The sequence below is a fragment of the Pteropus medius genome, unplaced genomic scaffold, assembly GCF_902729225.1.
Source record: "Pteropus medius unplaced genomic scaffold, Ma_sr-lr_union100, whole genome shotgun sequence".
In the NCBI taxonomy this organism is placed as follows: domain Eukaryota; kingdom Metazoa; phylum Chordata; class Mammalia; order Chiroptera; family Pteropodidae; genus Pteropus; species Pteropus medius.
The window spans coordinates 7864637-7886679 of NW_024345601.1; the positions used below are offsets into that span (position 1 = coordinate 7864637).

Below are 22043 nucleotides of genomic sequence, written 5' to 3' on the forward strand. Positions count from 1 at the left end.
TTAAATGCTAGTAGTGTTAAACATCTTCCTGCATGAGAAAAAAAAGTATCAAATGACTAAATAACCAATTAGCATAACCAGAGATAATCAACAAGTTAATTATGAATGTTTAAACACATATTCAAAATATTTAAAATTCAATACAGCTCACAGATCTAAACATTTCCATAGGTTTCTAAAAGTTGCTGCTAGCTAACACTATTATGCCACCGTGCTATGTACCTAAATGTTCTGGTAAATCTTATTACCACAGAAGCGAGTCTGTGATTTAAGAATTCTGATACAGCTTCCTTTATTCTGAAGATGACAACAAAAGTTGTGCAAGAGTAGAATAAGAAATAAAGAAGGATGCTAGTATTCTTTCCTAATTCTTCTTACCACTCTTATAAAAGATAACGCCACCCCAACTCTCCCATCTCCCAATCCCGCCATCACTTCCCACTTCTAGAGAAAGAATTATTTTATCTAACGAAAACACAGCAACCAAGTAAAAAATATAAGAAGAATACCTGTAAGATTTTTCTTCCCATAAATTGTCCCAGGCAAGGATCCTCAGGCACTCACTCCATGTCGTCCTCCACCACTTCTTCAACCATTACAGACGCATCCTGAATGATGGTGGAGGGTTCAGAAGTTTATAGTAGATGTGGCATACTGAGATCAAGGATCATACCCATCTCCTCACAAAAAGGGATGGGGCCTTTCAGGTAGTCCAGAAAACCACTTCACACCTCTGTGATTATACTACATGTTACTACTCTGATATTGAGCAATTCCTACTCTCAACTCAAAAATTCTTATCAGGATATACCTAAAAATCATGGATATGTCATTCTCCTTATTTTTCCCTAATGAATTTTGCTATTCATTATTTTTTTAACACTCTAACTCATTTTACAAGATTTGGATTGATACTACCCTTTATTATTAATAAAGCAAATCCAGAAGATATCCTTACTTTAAAGTATTCTCCATATACATATCATCCCTCATAACATCCATATATAATAAAAAAATTAGCCACCTCGCTCTGATACTCTAAGTAAAAAAAGAAGGTTTAGAAAAGTGTGTGAAAATACACTTCTGTGAGAGTTTAGGAATAGTGAGGGAAGATGATGATTACTAAGAAGTAACAGAAAAGTATATGTTACAAAAAAAACTGGACTTGGGACTATATGTAAATTACAGTGGCTTTGGTAACCACTGCTAATCTCATGTTGTTCTTCCTCCTTCCTCTCCAACACTCTCATTCTTCCATTCTTTTCTCAAAAGAAAATCATCATTAGCATTTCATGTCCTTTCATCTTTCTTGTGCATATTTGAACATGTATATAATTTCTGACCACAAATATCATGCCATGCATACTGTTCTTAAACTTCCTTCTTCATTTATCTTGACCATCTTTTCACATCAGTATACATCAATCTAACTCATCTTTTAAAATATTTGTATTAATATTCCCTTGTATCCAAGTATTGTGCTCTATTTCTTTCATTATTCTCCCCCCTCCTCCTATCTCCTATGAATATCTAAATACCTATTTTCATGCCCCATGTCACCTAAACATTTGCTCATATTTTCAATCTCCATCTTTTTATCTTTAGGTTCTAGGATGTTACCCCAACTTTATTTCTAAATCGTTGATTCAGCTTTCAGCCCTTCCTTTTAATTTTTTTAAGAGATTTTTGTTTCTGACAACTCTGCAGATTGCTTCTTTCAGAACAGCCTGACATATTTTCTCAACCGTTTTATGCTCTTAAATCTCTGATAGAAATTACATTTACGTTCTATCTACTTCTTTGATTATTCCCACTTTCCAGGGGTCAATTTTCTCATAGTTCATCTTCTATTTGTATTGTTGGTTTTCTGGTGATCCTGGGTATTCCAAATTTGTGAATAGTATTCTAGAGCTACCTAACTGATCTGGATTCTTCCAGTAGCTCTAGTCCTCTATAAAAGCATCTTCTCCGAATAAGAAAGCTGATTTCAGGCTGAATGTGAGTGGGCAGAGCATACCAAGAGGCATGTTTTATGTGTAGTCATAAAGCAGTCATAAAGCTGGAATCCCCCAGATTGCCAACATCAAGAAGACTACTTTTGGAGTGTAGTATTTTAGTGTATTTCACACATGCACAACAATTTTCTCTCTCCCTTTCCTTTTCCTCCACTGTGTCAGGGTAGAGTTCTCTGGCTCTGCTCTGCTACTCTCTTCAAACTCATCACATATTACCAGAAGCCTTCTCCGGAATCATCATCTGCAGAAAAGAAGCTACAAATCTATCCTAAAGACAAATACCCCTGGCTGACAATAATTCTGCATAAATGAGGAAGGGGAGACCCCAGCTGGTACAAGCAGTTTTTAAATTAATTGCTCCGATTACCCCCACAGATCACTCCCAATCTTTAAAACTACCAACAACACAAATGGAGTTTTTTGAGGTCCAATGAGGAAAAACCTCTCACTTTCAGTTGGGATTTTATTTTCTCTGCACTTATTTCTCTGCTCCTCTCATTCCATCTGCTTTCATCTTTATAGAATTCCACAAAATCTGCTACTCCAATGTCACCCTTCCTTGCTGTTCAAGGCTGACAGGCCTAATTATCTAAATATATATTAAGTCATTCCAAACATATAAAAGGTTGGCAGAGCTAATCATTTGCCATTTTTTAACAGAAGTCTCCTCAATTTTTCAACATATATTTCCACCAATATTTCTGCAGAAATATCAAGTGAAAAGTATCCACTCCTGTAATTCTATGAATAGAAATTCTTTGCATAGCATACTACTAATAGTATTCTTTTACTTTCCCTGTTTCACCACACTCTCACCTGCTGGAGTACAGGTTTTATTATTAAATCATCTAGAGTTTTATTTCATAGTTGTCATTTTTTTCACATCTTCCATTTTATTAGGAATGTTTTCTCTAAAGTTATATTTCAAAGTACATTATTAATAATATTTTAGATTTAACCATGATTGATTGGATTTGGGTTTGTTGTTTGATTTTCTATGTCAATGTTTAATATATACAGGCATATCTCGTTTTATTGAGCTTCACTTTATTACGAATCATAGATGTTGGGGATTTTACAAATTGAAGGCTAGACTCTCCACCAGCAAGAAAAACTGACTCATTTTATTGTGATACTCCCTTTCTTGCAGTAGTCTTGAACCATGATATCTCCGAGGTATGCCTGTACTTTACCTTTTTTTTTTTTTGGTTCAGAATTCTTTATTCTGATTCATTTCATTTTCCTTAAATACTTCCAAATGATATATTCATTTACTAAAGTCTATAAGTGTAATAGTTCAGAGTCCTTTGGAACAAATATATATTTTGCCTTCATACCTGAAAAATAGTTTTGCTACATACAGAATTTTAGGATCATAATACTTTTATCTCAGAACACTATAGAAATTTTCCACTGTCTCTTAATAACCAATGCTGCATAAGAAAAATCAGATGCCAAGCTTACTTTTTTCCATGAGGGTAGGTAAGCCTATTTATTCTATTTGAAAATTTGATTTTCTTTTCACCCTTGGAATTCCAAAGTTTTACCAGTATTTGATTTTACCAGAAATTTTATTTCAGTATTTTATTTGATGGCATTCTTCAGTTCAAGAAAATTTTTCTACCATTTTATTACCCAATATTCACCTACTTTTTATTTCTGGAATTCCTATTTCACTGATATTGGTCTCTTGAACCTATTTTATAGGTCTCAACTTCTCTCTCATAATGTTCAACTTTTTTGCTCTACTTTCTGAGAGAAATCTCAGTTTGGCCATCAATGTTGTTACCTTCCTTTTTTAAAAAATTTTTGTGAAATACTTTAGATACACAAAGAAGTATAACATGTTTAACAAACACTATGTTCCACCACCCTACTTAAGAAAAAAATATCTAGATAACAGAAATACCTTTCTTTCCCTCCCAGAAATAACCTAAGTCCGGTATTTATCATGTTCATGATTTTCTCTGTATAGTTTCACATATGTGTATAACTATAAAACTATATACAGTATTGCTTTGCATTTTTAAGCTTCATGTAAATATCATACTTTATATATTCTTCTATACTTAGCTTTCTACACTCAGCATTATATTTTTAAGTGTATCCATTGAATACGGGTATCGTAATTCACTTATTTATTGTGATTTATAGTTAAAAGTCCTGACATGGATATACTACAGTTTATTTATCCACTCTCCATTTATTAGGGCTTAAGACTGCTTCTAATTTTTCACTCCTACAAACAATACTTTTATGAACATCTTTATCCTTGTCTTTTGTACTTGTGTGTGTTTCTTTAAGGCAGTATTTTTCAAACTATAGCTCATAACCCATCAATAAAATCAAGTTAGTGGGTCAAAGTTACAAAGTTTTTTGAAAAATGTGGTGAGGAGTGAAGGGAAAGGGAAGAAAAAGAACAAAGAGATTAGGCACAGAGATAGATTAAAGTGTACTGTACACAGTTAAGAGCAAATTTTGTTTCCTGAAAATTTGATTTTAGTTATGTCATAGTCAAAACAGATCAACAAACAATATTAAGGTGTATACATACACACGTACATGAATTTATAAACTTACTAGATACTGCCAAATTACTCTCAAAAGTGATTGTTTATACTTATGCAAGCTAAGAATTCTCCTTGTTACACATGCTCACCGACACAGTATCACCAAACTTTTAAAATTTTATCAATCTCATGTTTGTCTGCAAACATATTTCAAAACCCTTCTTTTTGAATGACTTTGCTAATTATCATTTCTAGAATGGCATTTGTTTTAGTATTTGAAGACTGAATTCTGACTTCTGTTGTTGTTGTAGTTAAGAAGTCTGCTACCATTCTAATTTTTATACCTTGATAAATAATCTATTTCTGGCTACTTTTAAGTTCTCTTTACCTTTAGTATTATCCAGTTATTTTTCTTCTTCTGAATTTACTGTGTTTTTCCAGTCTAATAATTCACATCTTTTAATCAGTCATTCCCTCTTAGGATATAGACTGTCATCAGTGTCTTTGTTCTCTTTTTCTGGTATTCAAACTTCACATATGTTAATTTTAATATGTACTTTTAATAATAATTTTTATTAACATAAACAACGTTTAAAGGAAAGTTGCGAGTTATTTACTTGTAATTAACTAGAACTAATTTTTAGAAGTAATTACAATGCCTTAAATAAGTTGTTAATGTTAATTTGTAGACACATTACAGATGTCAGATCATTTAAGCAATTTTTTATCATCAAAATAATAGGGTTCAATCCATATACACTTTAAATTTTATATACTTACTGTTAAATAAAAAGTACTTCATACAGTGCCAGAAAAATCTAGAAAGGTCCCTCTCACAGAGATATATGACGTATTTAGAATAACAGTACAACCCTATTTAGAAAAAAGATGTTTTTATCCCATTGTTTCTATTACTAAGAAAAACACATTTACCTAGTACAGCATTCCATGAACATAGTTAAATAGTCTTTAAAATCCCACCCTGGACACTATTAGCATGTTATAAATGGTCAAAACTAAACTGAGAGTGTTGTATTCCCTATGTCACTTTTCAGTAAAAGTAAATCTCAGATAACTTGACATCTTGATTTGGGTATGTGAAAAAAAATATAAAGATATATCTATGTCTATCTCTCTTCCTAAAAGTTGGCTGTCCTTCATCTATTTAATTTGTACCCCAAAGGTGTACAGACAATCCTGGTAATGACCATCTGAGCCTCTAATGAGAATGGCCAGAAAATTCCTTATTTATCTTTTTAAATATTGGTAATTCCAGAGTGTGGCCACAAGTACTTTGTTAACAACAAAAAGAAAGAAAGAGGGCATGAGAGAGGGTCATTTCCATAAGGCTTTTTTTTTTTTCTTAAAAATAAAATTCACAGTGGCCCTTTTCATCAACTAAACACTGAGAGAATCAACAACTAGAATTTTCCTGTGCCTCCAGGAAAATCAAGTTACAATATTTTGCAGTGAAATCTGCAAAGAAAAAAAGCACTATTCCTTAAATCCAAGCTCCAACCATGCTTATCAGTGTTTCAAAGCATGCCTGGCTTAGTGTTTAATCACTTAATTAGAAACAACAGTGATCTGCATTTAGCTGTGTGTCTTACATTAAGGAAAAAAAATCACCAGTGTTCCAATCACTAACAGTAAGTTTTAATAAATTACACTGTCAGGAATCAGAAAAGACTACTTATAACAAATTAAATCATTTTAGAATAATAAGAATCTCAATAGTCAGAAAGACATATTAGAAAACATCTTGTTGAATTATCGCCCAGTGAAGAAAGTGCTTTTATTATGTTTGACTGATTTTCATCCAGAACCTTTCTGAATACTGCCAATGACAAAAAATGCACTGTGATAGAATCGATTCCATTCAGAAGCAACTAATAGTGATTAAGTTTTCTTATATTGTTCTAAAATCAAACTCTCATAACTTTGAGCCAAGGCTCCAAACAGCAGTCCAACTTGCTTCTCACTTCATTTCTTTTCTCAAACTAGAGAACTCGATAAACTAAAATGCAATTATTTGTATAGATTCAAATAACCAGTATTCTCAATAGGTAAGGCATTATTAGGGGAAAAAAAGTCCTAAATATTAAAACAAAAACTTGAATATCAAATCAAATTCAACATACTATATATCTTCAATTCTAAGGTACCTTTAAAAAACACACACACATATTTTAACATCTCTAAAACTGGCAGGTAGGTGCCTTACAGTGAAAGGTATTTACAGTTGCTACTGGGAAGGTGGTGGTCATGGGAAGGTGGTGGCCATGACTGTCTTCATTGCCAATGTACATAAGGTCTTATTTATCATTTCTGGTGATAACAACTGCAACCTCTCAAAATTTCAGTCAACAATCCACTTAATGACCACTGAAGTAAAAAATATGAGTTCTAGTAATTGGTTGAAACCTTTCATTAACACCATTTGGCAAGATCAAGAATTTGCCAATATTTAAACTTGTAGACTAGGTAGCAGTGGTTTAGAAGAAAATTCCAGACCAAAGCAGAGTAGGTTTTTAAGTAGTGTTATATCACCAACTCTTCTAACTGCACAAAAAAACTAAATTTGTGGAAAAACATAACATCAACAACTCTAAGTGGGAAAAAATGATTCAGAAGAACTGAACTGAGTGCAAAGATGTTTTATGCCTTCAAAGTTCTGTTCAATGATATACCATAAAGGCATATAATGAGTAAATCTCAATAATTCCATATTTATTGAAAGAAATCAGAGTAATTAGAGCATTGTGTAATATTTTAATTGGTAGTGCTCCCCCCCTTCCTTCTTAATAGAATATAAAATAATGATGTTTCTTACAACTCATTCAATAGAATCATGGTAGTACAAGCGAGTTTTATGCGTGGTTAGCATGGCAGAAATTATTAGCTATTCACCAAAACTAGTTTCCAATTTTATCCTCTTTCTGAGCATATAACTAGATTACATTTCCCAGCCTCTCTTATGATTAAATATGGCCATGTGACTGAGATTTACCCTGAGATATATGAGTTAAAGTCAGGTGCACCATTTCTAGGCCTAGCTCATAAATACCTCTGATGCAATCCTTCTCTTTCACCTTTCCCCTAAGATTCTCCAGGGGAACCTTAGAAGCAACCTATTAAAGAGGCATAGGCTCCATCAGCTGACTCAGAATTATGTGAAAACAGAATGTTCCCTCTACACACACACACACACACACACACACACACACACACACACACTCTCTCCTCTCTCTCTTTCTCTCTCTCTCTGCTCTTCCCACACCTCCCCCTCCCCATCCCCCCTCCCCCTCCTTTCCTCTCTCCTCTCTCTCCTTTCTCATATCCCCCCAATCCAACCTCCACTACCACCACTCCTCCTCCACCAGCACATATCATGGCTATCCACACTGGACAGCTAAATAAACTAACTTCTATCAGACTAAGCCAATGAACTTGAGGTTTAATTTGTTAAAGCAGCTACTGCAGCCAAACTACTACAATTGGTTTTTACATTAAAAATTAAAATGTTCAAGCATAATGGTGGACTAGGTAGCTCTAAGCTCTCAATTGCCCACAGACACATCAAAAACAACATGCAGAAACTGTCTGAATCAACTCTGTTGAAATTCTGGAAAACATCCAAAGGTTACAGAAACCAAGCAAACTCCCAATCAAGAAAAAGCCATCCTCAAAAGAACAGAAAACTTTTGTAGTATTTTTACTCATCCTTGTCCCACCCGCCTCCCCAGCACAATAGCAGTCTTAGTCTTAAACAGCAGCAATCTGGTTCTCAGTCTCTCCTGTGAACTAGAAAGAGAAGAAAAGACCTTACTTGCAAATTACTGTGTGTGTTCTAAGGTATCTGGGGATACCTGAAAAGCTGCTGCAAGGCACTCATCTCTATTTCACCTAACTCAAAACTATGGTAGAAAATCAGCAAGCACTGCTCATAAAAGCTGCTAGCCAACTACAGACTCAAAGACATCTAAGGCAAAATTAGGGGTAGCTATAAAATATACCATGTAATATCTAGAAGAAAAGATGGGGTGAGACTCTTTACAAAATAAGAACATTCAAAAACAACCATGAATACAGGAGAATTTAGAAAGTTATGTGCATGTCCAGACAACATATCTATTCAAAAAACACCTCAGAAGACCTTAAGTTTGCACCTCGAGATGATCCTTAGATTCAGAAGAAGCCTAGCTGAGTGTTGAAGGAGGGTCCCAGCACAGAGCTAATCCACAAAAATCTGGGAGAACGCTTAAGGAAATACCTGTAAAAACTTGGGCTGAGTATCAGCTAAAAGAAAAAAAACTTCAATCACCATATATGACAAGGACGAGTCTATGCAAAAATAATTTGGAAAAGTCTCAAAACATATGCATTACTACAGCCTTCAGCAATTTGTTTTTAAAGGTAATAACCCTGAAGAAGAGAAAGAATTTGATTTCTAGAGTTACCACATTACAACAGTCAAATATCCACCTTTCAACGAAATATCAAAAGGCATACAATAGAAAAAAAAATATATGGCCCATTCAAACAAACAAAATTCAGAAGAAGCCCAGAGAAAGAAATTATAAAAAATAAATATCTTAAAGCTGAAAAACACTAAAACAGAGAATGAAAACAAATTCACTAGAAGGGTTCAACAGCAGAACAAGCAGCCAGAAAAAAAGAATCAGCAAAGCTGCAGATAAGAGAACTGAAATTATCAAGTCTGGAGAACAAAAAGAATGAAGACGTGAACAAAGCCTACTTGAGGAACACCACCTAGTAGACCAACATGTGCATTAGAGAAGTCTCAGAAGGAAAGAAATTGGCAGAGAGATAATTTGAAGAAATAATGGACAAGAATGCCCAGATTAAATGAAAGACATCAATCTACAAACCAAAAAAAAAGGAAAAAAAATCAATCAACAAACTCCAAGTGGTATAAATTTGGAAACTCACACCCAGACACAATATGATCAAACAGCCTAAGACAGAGAATCTTGAAAGCAGCAAGAGAGGAGTAACTTATCATGTACAAGGGACCCTAGTAAGTTTGTCAGTTGATTTCTCCTCAAAAACATTAGAAGCCAGAAGGTAAAGGGAGTGGAATGATACATTTAAAGGGCTGAAAGAAAAAAAAAAAAAACTGTCAACTGAGAATTCCATATTCAGCAAATCTGTTCTTCCAAAATGAGGAAGAAAAAACACATTCACAGATAAACACAGAAAAACAGAGTTCATTACTAACAGACCTAAAAAGTGCTAATAGGAGTCTCACAGGTTGAAAGGAAAGCATGCTAGACAGTAACCTGAAGCCATAAGAAGAAGATCCAGTAAAGATAAATAAGCAAACATAAAAGCCAGTATTATTGCAATTTTGGTTTGTAACTCCACATTCTATTTTCTACATGATTTAAAAGACAAATGCATTTTAAAAATCTATGCTACTGGGCACACAATGTATAAACATGCAATTTGTTATATCAGTAGCATAAAGTGGACAAGAGGCTGTCACTACCAAAAAAATCAACTAAACACAAAAGAATGCAGTAATAGAGGAAATGAGGGACAAAAAAAGCTTTAAGACATGCAGAAAACAAACAGAAAAATGGCAAAGGTAATTCCTTACTTATCTGTAATTACTTGAAAAATAAATGGTTAAACTCTCTGATCAAAAGACAGAGAATGGCAGAATAATTTTTTATAAATCCAACTATATGCTGTCCACGAGAGACTCACTAAAAAAATAAATAGGGTAAAAGTGAAAGGATAGAAAAAGATATCTCACACAAATAGTAACCAAAAGAGAGAAAGGGTAGCTATACTAATATCAGAAAAAATAGACTTTAAGTCAAAATTGTTACAAGTGACACAGAACAGTACATATTGATTAAAAGGTCAATTCATCAAGAAGATATAAACAATTATGAATATATCCACCAAACAGACCCCAAGTTATATGAAGCAACACTGATATAATTAAAAGGAGAAATACAGTTCTATATAAAAAGAGATTTAAATATCCCATTTTCAATAATGGATAAAAAAAAAACAGACAGAAGATCAGTAAGAAAATAGAGGAACTGAACAAACTATAAATCTAATGGACCTAACAAAGAGAACAGTGTATCCAATAATTACATTTTTTTCACATGCACATATAACATTAACCAGGATGTTATATCACAAAACGAGTTCGATAAATTTAAACAAAAACACTGAAATCATATAAAAATTCTTTTCTGATCATAACGTAATGAAACTAGAAATCAATAATGGAAAGAAAACTGGAATATTAACAAATATGTGCAAATTAAACAACACTCCTGACCAAACAATGGGTAAAGAAAAAATGAGAAAATAGACTACTAAAAACACAACATATTAAAACTTATGGCATGCAGCAAAAGCAATGTTAAAGGAAGATTTATAGCTGCAAACATACATACTTAAAAAGATCTCAAGTCAAATATCTAATTTCACATACTAAGAAACTAAAAAAAAGAGCAAGCTAAACACAAAGCTATCAGAAGAAAGGAAATAATAAAGACTAGTAGAGAAATAAAATAGAGAATAGAAAAAAATAGAAAATATCAACAAAGTGCTAGCTTTTTCCAAAGATAAATAAAATTGACAAAATTTTAGCTGTACTAAGAAAAAAAGAGTGAAGACCAAAATTACTAAAATCGAAAATAATAGTAGAAACCTGAGTATCAATTTTATGTAATCAAAAGGATTATAAGAGAATGCTATGAACAAATATATACCAACAAACTGGATAACCTAAATGAAATGGACAAATTACTAGAAACACACCTAGAAATAGCTACCAAAACTGACTCAGAAAAATAGAAAATCTGAATAGACATAAAATTAGTAAGGAGATTGAATCAATAATCAAAAACTTTCCAACTAAAAAAGCCCAGGACAAGACATCATTGGTGAACTCTACCAAACATTTAAAGAATTAACACTAATCCTCTTCTTAAAAAAAAAAACTGAAGAGGAGGGAACACTTCCTAAATTCATTCTATATAACTAGCATTATCCAATACCAAAGCCAGAAAAAGACACTACAGGCATACCTTGAAGGTACTGCAGGTTCAGTTCCAGACCACCATAATAAAGTATAAGAATAAAGCAAATTGTAATCTTTTTGCTGGTAGAGGGTCTTGCCTTCAATTTTTAAAAAGCACAACATCTGTAAAGCATGATAAAGTAAAGCACAATAAAATGAGGCAAGCCTGTAGAAAACTACAAACCAGTATCCCTTTATGAATATCCTCAACAAAAATCCTCAACAAAATACAAACTGAATTAAAAGGTATACACGACCTTTGTATTGGAAAGGAAGAATTAAAATTATCTCTGTTCACAGATGTGAACTAAAATTATCTCTGTTCATGATCATATATGTAGAAACCCAAAAGATTATTAGCTTGAATTCAGCAAATTTGCAATATTTAAAATCAACACACAAAGGTCAATTTCATTTCTATATATTAGCAATGAACAATCAATAAGAAAATTTAAAAAACAATTACATTTACAATAGCATCAAAAAAATAATAATAAAATACTTAGTACTAAACTTAAGGAGGTGAAAAGACTTACACACTGAAAACTACAAAACATTGCTGAAACACTCTTTTATTATTATTTTCTTAAAAACTAAAAAAATAAAAAATAAATAAAAATAACGAGCATTGGAGAGAATGTGGAGGAACCCCTGTACATTGCAAATGGGACTACAAAATGGTACAAATGCTGTGGGAAAGTTCTGTGATTCCTCAAAAAGTTAAATGTAGAATTACCATATGATCTAGCAATTCCACTCCAAGTTATATATCTAAAAGAAATGAAAACATTGACTCAAACAGATACTTCTACATCAATGTTCACAGCAGCATCATTCACAATAGCCAAAAGGTAAAAACAACCTCAACGTCTTTACAGATGAATGAATAAAGAAAATGTAGCATATACATACAGTGGAATATTATCCAACTTTAAAAATGAAATTCTGATATATGTTACAATATGGAAGAATCTAGAAAGCAGTATGCTAAGAAGCCAAACATAAAAGACAGATATTGTATGATTCGAGAACAGGCAAATTTATGGAGAAAATAGAGATTATCAGAAACTGGATAAGAAGAGAGAATAGGGAGTTATTTAATCGGCACAGAGTTTATATAAAGGAAGATGAAAAAGTTTTGAAAATGGGTACTGGTGATGGTTGTACAACATTGTAAATGTACTTAAAGCCACTAAATTTACAACATAAAACTGTTAAACAGATTTTAAACACACTTAAGGACCAAATTAAGTTACCAGAAATTTGAACTAGTTACTTAGATGAGATAAATACATGTCTAGTAAATTGCCCCGTAAACATTTTTATCTCTGTTTGGCCACGTATCACCTAAACAAGAGTTAGAATTCAGGGACTATAGAGCAGGGACTATTGGCCACGTATCACCTGAACAAGAGTTAGAATTCAGGGACTATAGAGCATATAATATGTTTTGTATTTCAAACTGTCTTTGAAAAATCTTCCTTTACCCATTATAACTCTACTTAATATGCCTACCAAAACTATTAAATGAGTATATACACAAGGACCTCCACTAGACCCTATAAAGTAAAATTTCAATAATCAGTTACAGTTCCTGCCTTCTAAAGCAGACAGTACAAATTCAAACTGTACATGTATAGCTACAAGCATAGAGGAAAAAAATTACTTTATAGTATACATTGGCTAAAAGCATAGATAAGAGCTGGAGTAGTGAATACAGTCACAAGAAGTTTCATGCAAGAGGAAGGCACATTCTAGAATAAGAAAAGAGAGCTTTGAAGTATCTAGGCCCATTGATATCCTCTCTCAATTAATTTTCATGACAACCTTAGGAAGGAGAAATAAACAGCCCCTGTGTGGTATCTAACATATGAAGAGACAGATTTAGGTTCTTTGGCTTCGATACAAAGCAGCAGTTTGGGATTTGATGCCAGGCATGTTTAATCCCAAAACCTTTCCATTCCCAGAGTTAACATGGAAACACATATATATCAAAAAAATGGAAGTCACTCCCATTATTATACATCTGATGGGTATTTAACATTAAGCCTCAAATTACAAGACCAAAAAAAAAAAAAAAGTTTTTCACTCCAACAGAATCACTAATACAAGAGAATTATAAAAATTAGAAATTCTCTAACTCTGTTAGTTTCTCATGGCAGACACAATCTCAAATCTAAGTAAATTTGATGGTAGACTCCCCTATATGTTGGAGTAGTCTAGATTCTTGAAACATTGAATATATCTGAGTACAATTGCTAAGGAACAACCAGCAATCTGAAATCCATAGTATACTCTATAGATAGACCAAATTAAACCTCAGTATTTCCAAAACTCCAAAGGCACATACATCTTTTGCTATAGCATGCATATGGCCAGGCATATGGACTTCTGCCAAACTATATTTATTATCTATATTTTGGTACTCATTTCATCAGTAATCCTCAAATTGGTTTAAAATCAAAGGCTTAGTTAAAAGAGTGAATTGTATTTAAATCGTTATTTTGAATATTTATATGAAAATTTAATAGCTAAATATTTCAGAAAAGACAAACACTTTATAAAGACTCTTTCATATAGAAAACAATCAGAAGAGGGAAAAAGAAAAGAAAAGGTTGACTTTGGATACCACTAATCTGTAACCCATCTCAAAGTATCTATCTACACTGTCCAAAATGTATTTAAGTCAAATTCATATACTAGGATAATTCATTTAAGGTTTTAAAAAAAAAACTAGTAGAATCTGTGGTGAAATTACAGACTTAGGAAATACAAAGAACTTCTCATCTTGTGGTCTCAACACCAAGCCATCTTTATATATATAATTAAAAATGTTTTTGTTTTTGGTTGCTAGTACATTATTTTCAAAACAAGTTTAATGCAAGGACAATTTACACAACACTTACTATTACACACTACAATACACAATAAAACTTATTTACGGGTTGTTACAATAATCTTGGAAAATAATTAAAAAGACTAAAAATGAAATAAAGGCAAAGGAAAAACAAAACCATGTAATGAATCATGAATCCCTACATAACTCATATTCTTTTTTCTCCATTTTAGAATTTACTTCACAAATGTTTGGCTAAACCAGTGCTCACACCTTCACATGGCATATGATTACACAAAAACTTTTAATGGTATCATATATTAGCATGAATGTCACCTGTTCTCAAAATGCTTGGAAGTTATTCAGCCTAATTTGTCCACAGAGAAACAAATTCTTTGTCTGTAGCAAACTTGTTTTTTGAAGCAAACCAACGAACTCAGTAAAGAGCTTAAACAGGATATAATATTAAAATAATTTCTTAAAGCTACATTACATGTCAAGTGTTAATAATTCCAAAGTAAATTCATTTAAAATGGCAACACTTTAAGATTTTTCAACACTTTAAAATATTATTATATAACAGGCTTAAATTTTTACATTTATACTCATTTAACTTAAGCTACTGACATTGAAATCATGTTTAGTTACTAAATACTATAATATACACTGCTGAGTACACATAACACATGAATTCTCGTCTTTGTTTCAACTAGTTCAATATTTATGTAATAGTTCACTAAAATCTTTATACAAATTTATCATTGGGCTATTTAACTTTTAAAACTTAAAACCGATCTTATATTACAGAGATGTAAAGTATTTGTTACTTCAAAAAGCATCTGGTTTAATTTCTAAGCCTGTCATTTTCATCTGAATCTTTAAAATATGGTGAAGAAAAAGTGAGAAGAAAGAAAATAATGCACAAAAATACTGTGAGGCAAATAATTTATCATTTATTCAGTTCACACAACAAATATTTACTGAATATCTAATGTGTACCAAGCACTATACCAGATGTCAGGGATATAAAGGAAAATTAAGACAATACCATCTCTATTTTCATGGTAATTACAATTTTCTAAAACAGACCACGATCAAGATAATCCTATGACTGAATACATAAAAACAAACTTATATAAATGCTCTATGAAAAGGAACACAGGTCTATGAAAGTATATACTAAAGTAATCTATTCCAGAGTAAGGGCTCAGGGAAAACTTCAGAGAGAATAGAAGGGTTTCAAACTGAGAACTGAAATTGAGAAAAATTAGGAAGGCGAGAGAAGTGGTGAGAGGGGAAAAAAAAAACAGATAAAGACCCAGTAGTGGGAAGGAGCACAGCACATTCAAGAAAGAGAAAGGATAGTGTGGCCAGACACAGACCAAGAAAGGGAGTGGAATAATAAGAGGTCAAAAGGAGAGGGGCCAGATCATAAAGGAGAGTAGGGCATTTTAGGATTTTAGCCTTTATCCTAATCTTTACTTCTAAAGTAAAAAATGTCTGTGTCTAATATATGTACTACTTATGCAGCACCTCTGCAGGTAATGGAAGCTTCACAAAAAATTGTTTAAAGAATAAGCCAGAGTGGTCTTAGTTACTTGAGGCAAAATAAATTTGTTTTTTTTAATTTAATTACATTTTAAGATCATGTAAAAAGGGGAAAAAAATCACTACCCTCAAAAATAAAAGATTTGTATCTAAGAAACTGGGGTGTTTTGCTCTGAGCCTTCTTCTGCTTCTACAGATTATTTCACTTTTAAATTATAGTGCTCAAACTGAACAGAATATAAAAGGGGATCAATATCAAATGATTAAATAGGAAATATTCCTCTCCAATTTTTCTATCCCTGAGTTCTACCCTATTTTAAATACCATTTTTCTAACTATTCAGTCATTTTAAATTCCAGGGAACCAACTCAACCTAAAAACTGGTAAGAAAGGAAAAGTCACATTGATTCTGCCTTTTCTACATAAACTGTACTGCACGAAAACAAAAAAAAAAAAAAAAAAAATTGATAGGTTCTTCATAGAAGTCCAACCACTAAGTGAATAAGTGATAAAACTGGAATAAAACTATTTTGCAACACCTAATAAAATGATGGATCTAAGCAATGATCATCAATGGCTACTCAAACCATTAGGTGAAAAGTTGGTAGGGAACTGTGCAATGGATGGATTAGCCTGACAATACTTGAACTAGTAATCAGTCTGACCACCATCAGAGAGATAACCAGATACTATGTGCTTCCTGACATTATGCAAAAGAATGTACAATAATCTATAAAGTATTCTTTCAAAAAAAATTACACTCAAGTTTGATCAAGCCTCTGGATTTAACCACCAGCTCACAAGAACCAGAGGATAGAGAAACATGTTAAATGAAGCCACAAAGATGCAGTCAGTAAAATGCAAAATGTGAAAAATTCTGTAAGACAAGTAACCTACTTTATTCATCAAATAAATTAAAAGGGGGGGAAAGGACAAAGAAAAAGAAACCATACATTAAAAGAGACTTAGAAAATATACCAATTAAAACAAATATGTGGACCTTGTTTAGCTCTTGACTCAAGGAAACCAACTGTATAAAAAAACAAAATCCTTTATGATACAATGGGAAAAGTGTGACTACTAACTGGATATTTAATTAAAGAATTATTAATTTTTAGGTATGATAGTACTGGGTTACAGTAAAACAACAAAAATGTGTCCTTATCTTTTAGAGATATGTACATATGCATATTTACATATATTTACAGATAAAACTATTATGATATACAGGAATTGCTTCAAGATAACCTGGGAGAAAGGTACAGAGAGCTCTGATATAGAGGAAATAAAACTGGACATGTATAAACTTGAAACTGAGTAATGGATGTATAAAAGTTCGTTATACTCTCTATTTTTATATGTTTTTAAATGCTCATTTTGAAGTTTGAAAAAAAATTTAAAAGAAATAACTGTCCTTTGTAAAGTGATAACTTCTGAGGCATTCTTACTTAACATACTGATCGAGCCCACCTACACATGAGGCATGATTCCAGGTGCTAGAGACAGACTAATAGGAGATAAGCATTTTTAAATTTCCTATAACAGAACACTGACAAAGGAAATAGATTACGTAATTACTAATATAAAGAAAGAAATAATTAAAAGCATCTAATTCTAGAGACTTATTAATAGTATTTGATAAATATGAACATGAACAACAAGCAAATAGAGTTTTGTTTTGGTAATCATCTCTCACTTTTCCTCTTCTAATCCACAGCTTTCTAATATGACCAAAGTAGTAAGTCAAAGTAAAAATATTATGTACTTGCTTCTTCCTTTCTATAAAACATTAATTTTATGTTGTTTGGCAATTTTTTGGTTTCCTGTCATTAAGACAGCTTAAAATCAAAATTATAACAAACACATTCAGCCACTGCCCCCTTTTTTAAACTTTCCACTGTAATAATGAGCATTTAAAGTAAAAATACTGAGCAAAGTAAGAAAATCATTCAAAAACAATAGCCTGAGAACTTTGTGGAATCATGAATATCAAGGCCAAAACAGCCTTCTATAAAAACAAAGATTTAAAATTGGTATATTGTGCTACTCCAATAAATATTGTTCATTTCCTACAAATCAGAAACTATGTGACAAAAATTTATAAATTATAATTTAAAAGCTTAGTTTAAAATCTCATACTTAAAAATCAAACTATTATAAATATCAATACCTACTCATATATGTATTTATAAGCAGTTCATTTGCTCATAAACATTTCAAAATAAAATATAAAAATATATGTATAGTTGTCCTTTATGATTTTTAACTTATATTTTTAAAAGATCTTTCCAACTATTAAAATACTAAAATTCTCTTGACCAATATTTTAGTGTAACTAAGACTGGATAAGTAACACTGGAAAAAAGCACTTATAAAAGATATATATTATGAAAAGAAATTAACAGATATTACTTATAGAATGAGCCATTCTGTTTCATGAAAAAAAAGAAGAGGCCAGTCACCAATTTCTAGGTCACAATAGAGAAGAGCAAGTAACATTAAATGGAAAGAATAAAACATTGTTTAATAGAAATACAACTTTGATCACATCACCCAGTTCCCCATGAAGGCCTTTCACGTTCAAAAAGCATGAAGGAAAAAACAAATACATAGAACAAATGTAAATCACCTGCAAAGCTCATATTGCGATATAGAATTAAATACACAAGATCTTGTTAGGGAATAATAATGTCAGATGTTATTCAATGTATCTTTTCTGATTTGGGGGACATATTTTGTGTAGTATCCATAAAAAACATTCAAATCTGAGTTTTCTAACAACTCAGTTAACCCTATGCTGTTACATGCTGAATGTTCAAGTGGAAGCAGTCAACATAAAGGCCAAGCCTCTATGCATAAGTGAGCCAACCTAACATTGTGTAATGCAGCCTGAGTATTACTACTGCTTTGTCAACTGTTGTGGCAACAACAGGAATCTACCTCTATCTCAAGAGGCAATTTAAAAAAAAAAAAAGAGAGAGAACACTATGTACTGCATCCTTAGAAAACTGACCAGCTAAAACTATGACCAAGAAAGAAAATCAAAAGAATGAAGCACTGGGAAAAAAGAGATTTATTAGCATTAAAAAAAAAAAAAAAATGAAGCTTAAGTATTCAATACCAGTTTCTTACAAACAAAAAAATAACTGAGACCCAAACATTAAGAGGCGCATAGCCCTAGGTCAAACAATTCTGTTCTTTTGATCTCTAGCTCTGTATTCTTTTCATTACACGGTACTAGCTACTCTTTCAATGATATCTTAATCAGACCATTATAAAACAACTTGCATTTACTGAAGACACTGGGCAAGTAGGTCAGATGTGTATATCCCAATCAGCTTGTCTAATTATCCATTAGAATTTGGGGTAGATCCACTACCTGACTTGCCCAAGGTCACATGTTTCCAGACAGAGTAGGGTCTAAAAGAATCCACATGATTTGCCTTCCTAGAAAAACAAAATTCTGTCTTAAGCACAGACTCTTAGGTTAATATATTCTCTTCGCAGATTCCAAAGCTTAATTTGGCTGTTATTTCCCACAGATTTTTGTCTATAGGAATTTCATGCTAGTCTTCTTGTTCTGGGTGATAGTATTCTGTATAGTTCCATTGAAGACCACAACCTGTGAAATCAGCATGTTCCAAGGCCCTTTCATGAAGTTACCTTTCTTTCTCAACTGTAAATTATCCTAAAAAGCACCATTTCTTCTAAACTTCACATCAAGACCATCAATACCAACAAATGTTAATTCAGAGATACATACTAAACATACATTAAATCTATCATGTTGTTTTTTAGAATATTTTCCATGAACCTTTGTAATACTTGAAATTTCATTTATATTCTAACACATATATTTTCCTTCAAATAATCTAGACTCTCTTCAAATCACAGACTTTGAGAGAGAAAATCTGTCATACAAATACTTTATATTGTAAATATAACATCGCACCACATAAAATACATACTCTTCTCTAAATTGTGAAATATTATGTTTTTTTCTATCTTCCCTGATACACTGCCTTTTAACTGTATCCAATCATTAAAATAAACTTGAAGAAATCTAATATAAACAAACCTAATCAATACAAACTCAAAGGGCCACACCAGCAAAGCAGCAATTCCTAATATCATTTGCTTCAATAACTACTGCAAAGTAGTTTTTAAAAAGTACCTAGTAAAAGAGTACCATAATATAAATGTGGTGTATTTAAGAACATGACTTATGTTAATATAATTTTCTAAGTTTAAATAATACATAGTAGACTGCTAAAAACAATTAAACAACCAATTATTCCAAATACCAAAACTGTCATGTCATTATTGACTACCAGTTATTAATTTTTGTCTTGCATAAGTCATAAAAAAATGGCAATAGTATCTACCTGAAAAATATTCTGAGAAACTTACCATCATTTTGGCTCTTGCCCTTCACCTCCTCCTTCCATGACAGGACGGTGTTCAGGGGAACATAGTCTCTTATGTATTCTTTGCGTCTCTCCTCTAAGGTCATCTTCAGTAAACGTTCTTGCAAAATAAAAGCAGAATCTCCATTTGTATTTAACTTTTAAGTTCAAGAATTATTTTATACTTTAAATACTAACCATGTTAAACTACCCCAAAAATTGGTGTAGACTTGAGAAAAACCAAAATGCAAATCTAATGACTCTATATTTGAATGTTAAAAGGTGTCAAATAAATAGCATATTAGCAGGAAAAAAATTAATGAAACTCTTTCAATCAACATCTATTGACAATCTACTATATGCCAGGTGATATGTTTATACATTGCAAGTACAAAGGAGATCCTTAACCGAGAAGCTCACAAGAAGAAAGAAATAGATAAGATAAAAAAACAACTGTATAAAATAAAAAAATCCTAAAACAAGTAAGTACAAATGCTAAGAGCACAAGAAAGTTAGCCACCAAGATATTTCCTTAATTCAAAGATCTCATCAACAATAAAAGTGCACTATCATTTAGTAATACCTTTGTGGAAGTGATATAAATGACACTTTAAATATACGTCTTGATTCCAAGATTAAAATATTTTTTAAATACATCTTAGCATTAATCAGTGTCATTTATAAAGAACTCATTGTGTGCCAGGTATTTCACATGCATAACTTCATTGAAATAATCTTCCCAACAACTCAATAGTGCTAGTATCTCTATTTTGCAGATAGGAAAATAAAACACATCAAAGTTCAGTAGTTTGTCTACAGCAAGAGAGCTTTCCATTAAAAATTCAGTCAGATATCTCCATTAGTCAGAAACTATAGCCTATACCATTAGCCACTATACTGACTACCTTCTCAGGAGAAGCTCACCAAAAGAGATGTGTATGCTGGTTCCTGAGGATAGGTATAATTTTGTCATGAAAAGGGAAGGAAGATATTTCAGTCTAATAGAGCAATGTAAACAAAGATAAGGAGATATGAATAGCTCAATGAAGCTGTAAGATGTGCTAGGAAAAGGCAAGTGGTCACTAAGTGTAAAGTAGGTGGAAACATAAGTTAAAACAAAAATTTGTAGGGATCTGTATACCACACTGAGCAGTTTAACTTTTATCCTATAAAGCAGACCACTAATATTCAAAATTGATTATGCCTATCCCAGAAGGTTCATAAAATGATCACTAGGATACAGGGGGAAAACATCTGAAATTCTATTTATATTTTTAATCTAAAGAAATAAGGAAGAAATTAAGATTTATATATATTCAATATATAAATATATAAATTGATACTGGCATCCTCACTCATTCTGTATGTCAGCTCTCATGCACCATATACTTTACCAAAGATTGTATTCTCACTCTCCAATTCTCTTTCAGTATACTACAAGGTATTACAGCTTAAGTGAATGGATTTAAGGATAGTATCTAGTTTTAGGTAATCTAACTCTAATAAAACAATCACTTTAAAAGATTCTTCCACAGAAATAAACTGCAGAACTTATTAACGTAAGCACAAGTGAACAAGAAACAGGCAGCCAACATGTCCCCCATTCTTAGAACTGGTTTTTTCTTCAGCCACATTAGTAGAAAAAATACTTTAATC

General features: G+C 32.1%; 1 protein-coding gene across 1 annotated transcript in view; it reads right to left on the bottom strand.

The window, feature by feature from the left end:
* The window catches only part of MACROD2 (mono-ADP ribosylhydrolase 2), a 1804338-nt gene that overhangs the window by 1778422 nt on the left and 3873 nt on the right, over positions 1–22043 (bottom strand). The window contains exon 2 of the mRNA XM_039874459.1: positions 20392–20508. Coding sequence (XP_039730393.1) covers positions 20392–20508 — 117 coding nt within the window. The remainder of the gene's footprint in view (positions 1–20391; positions 20509–22043) is intronic.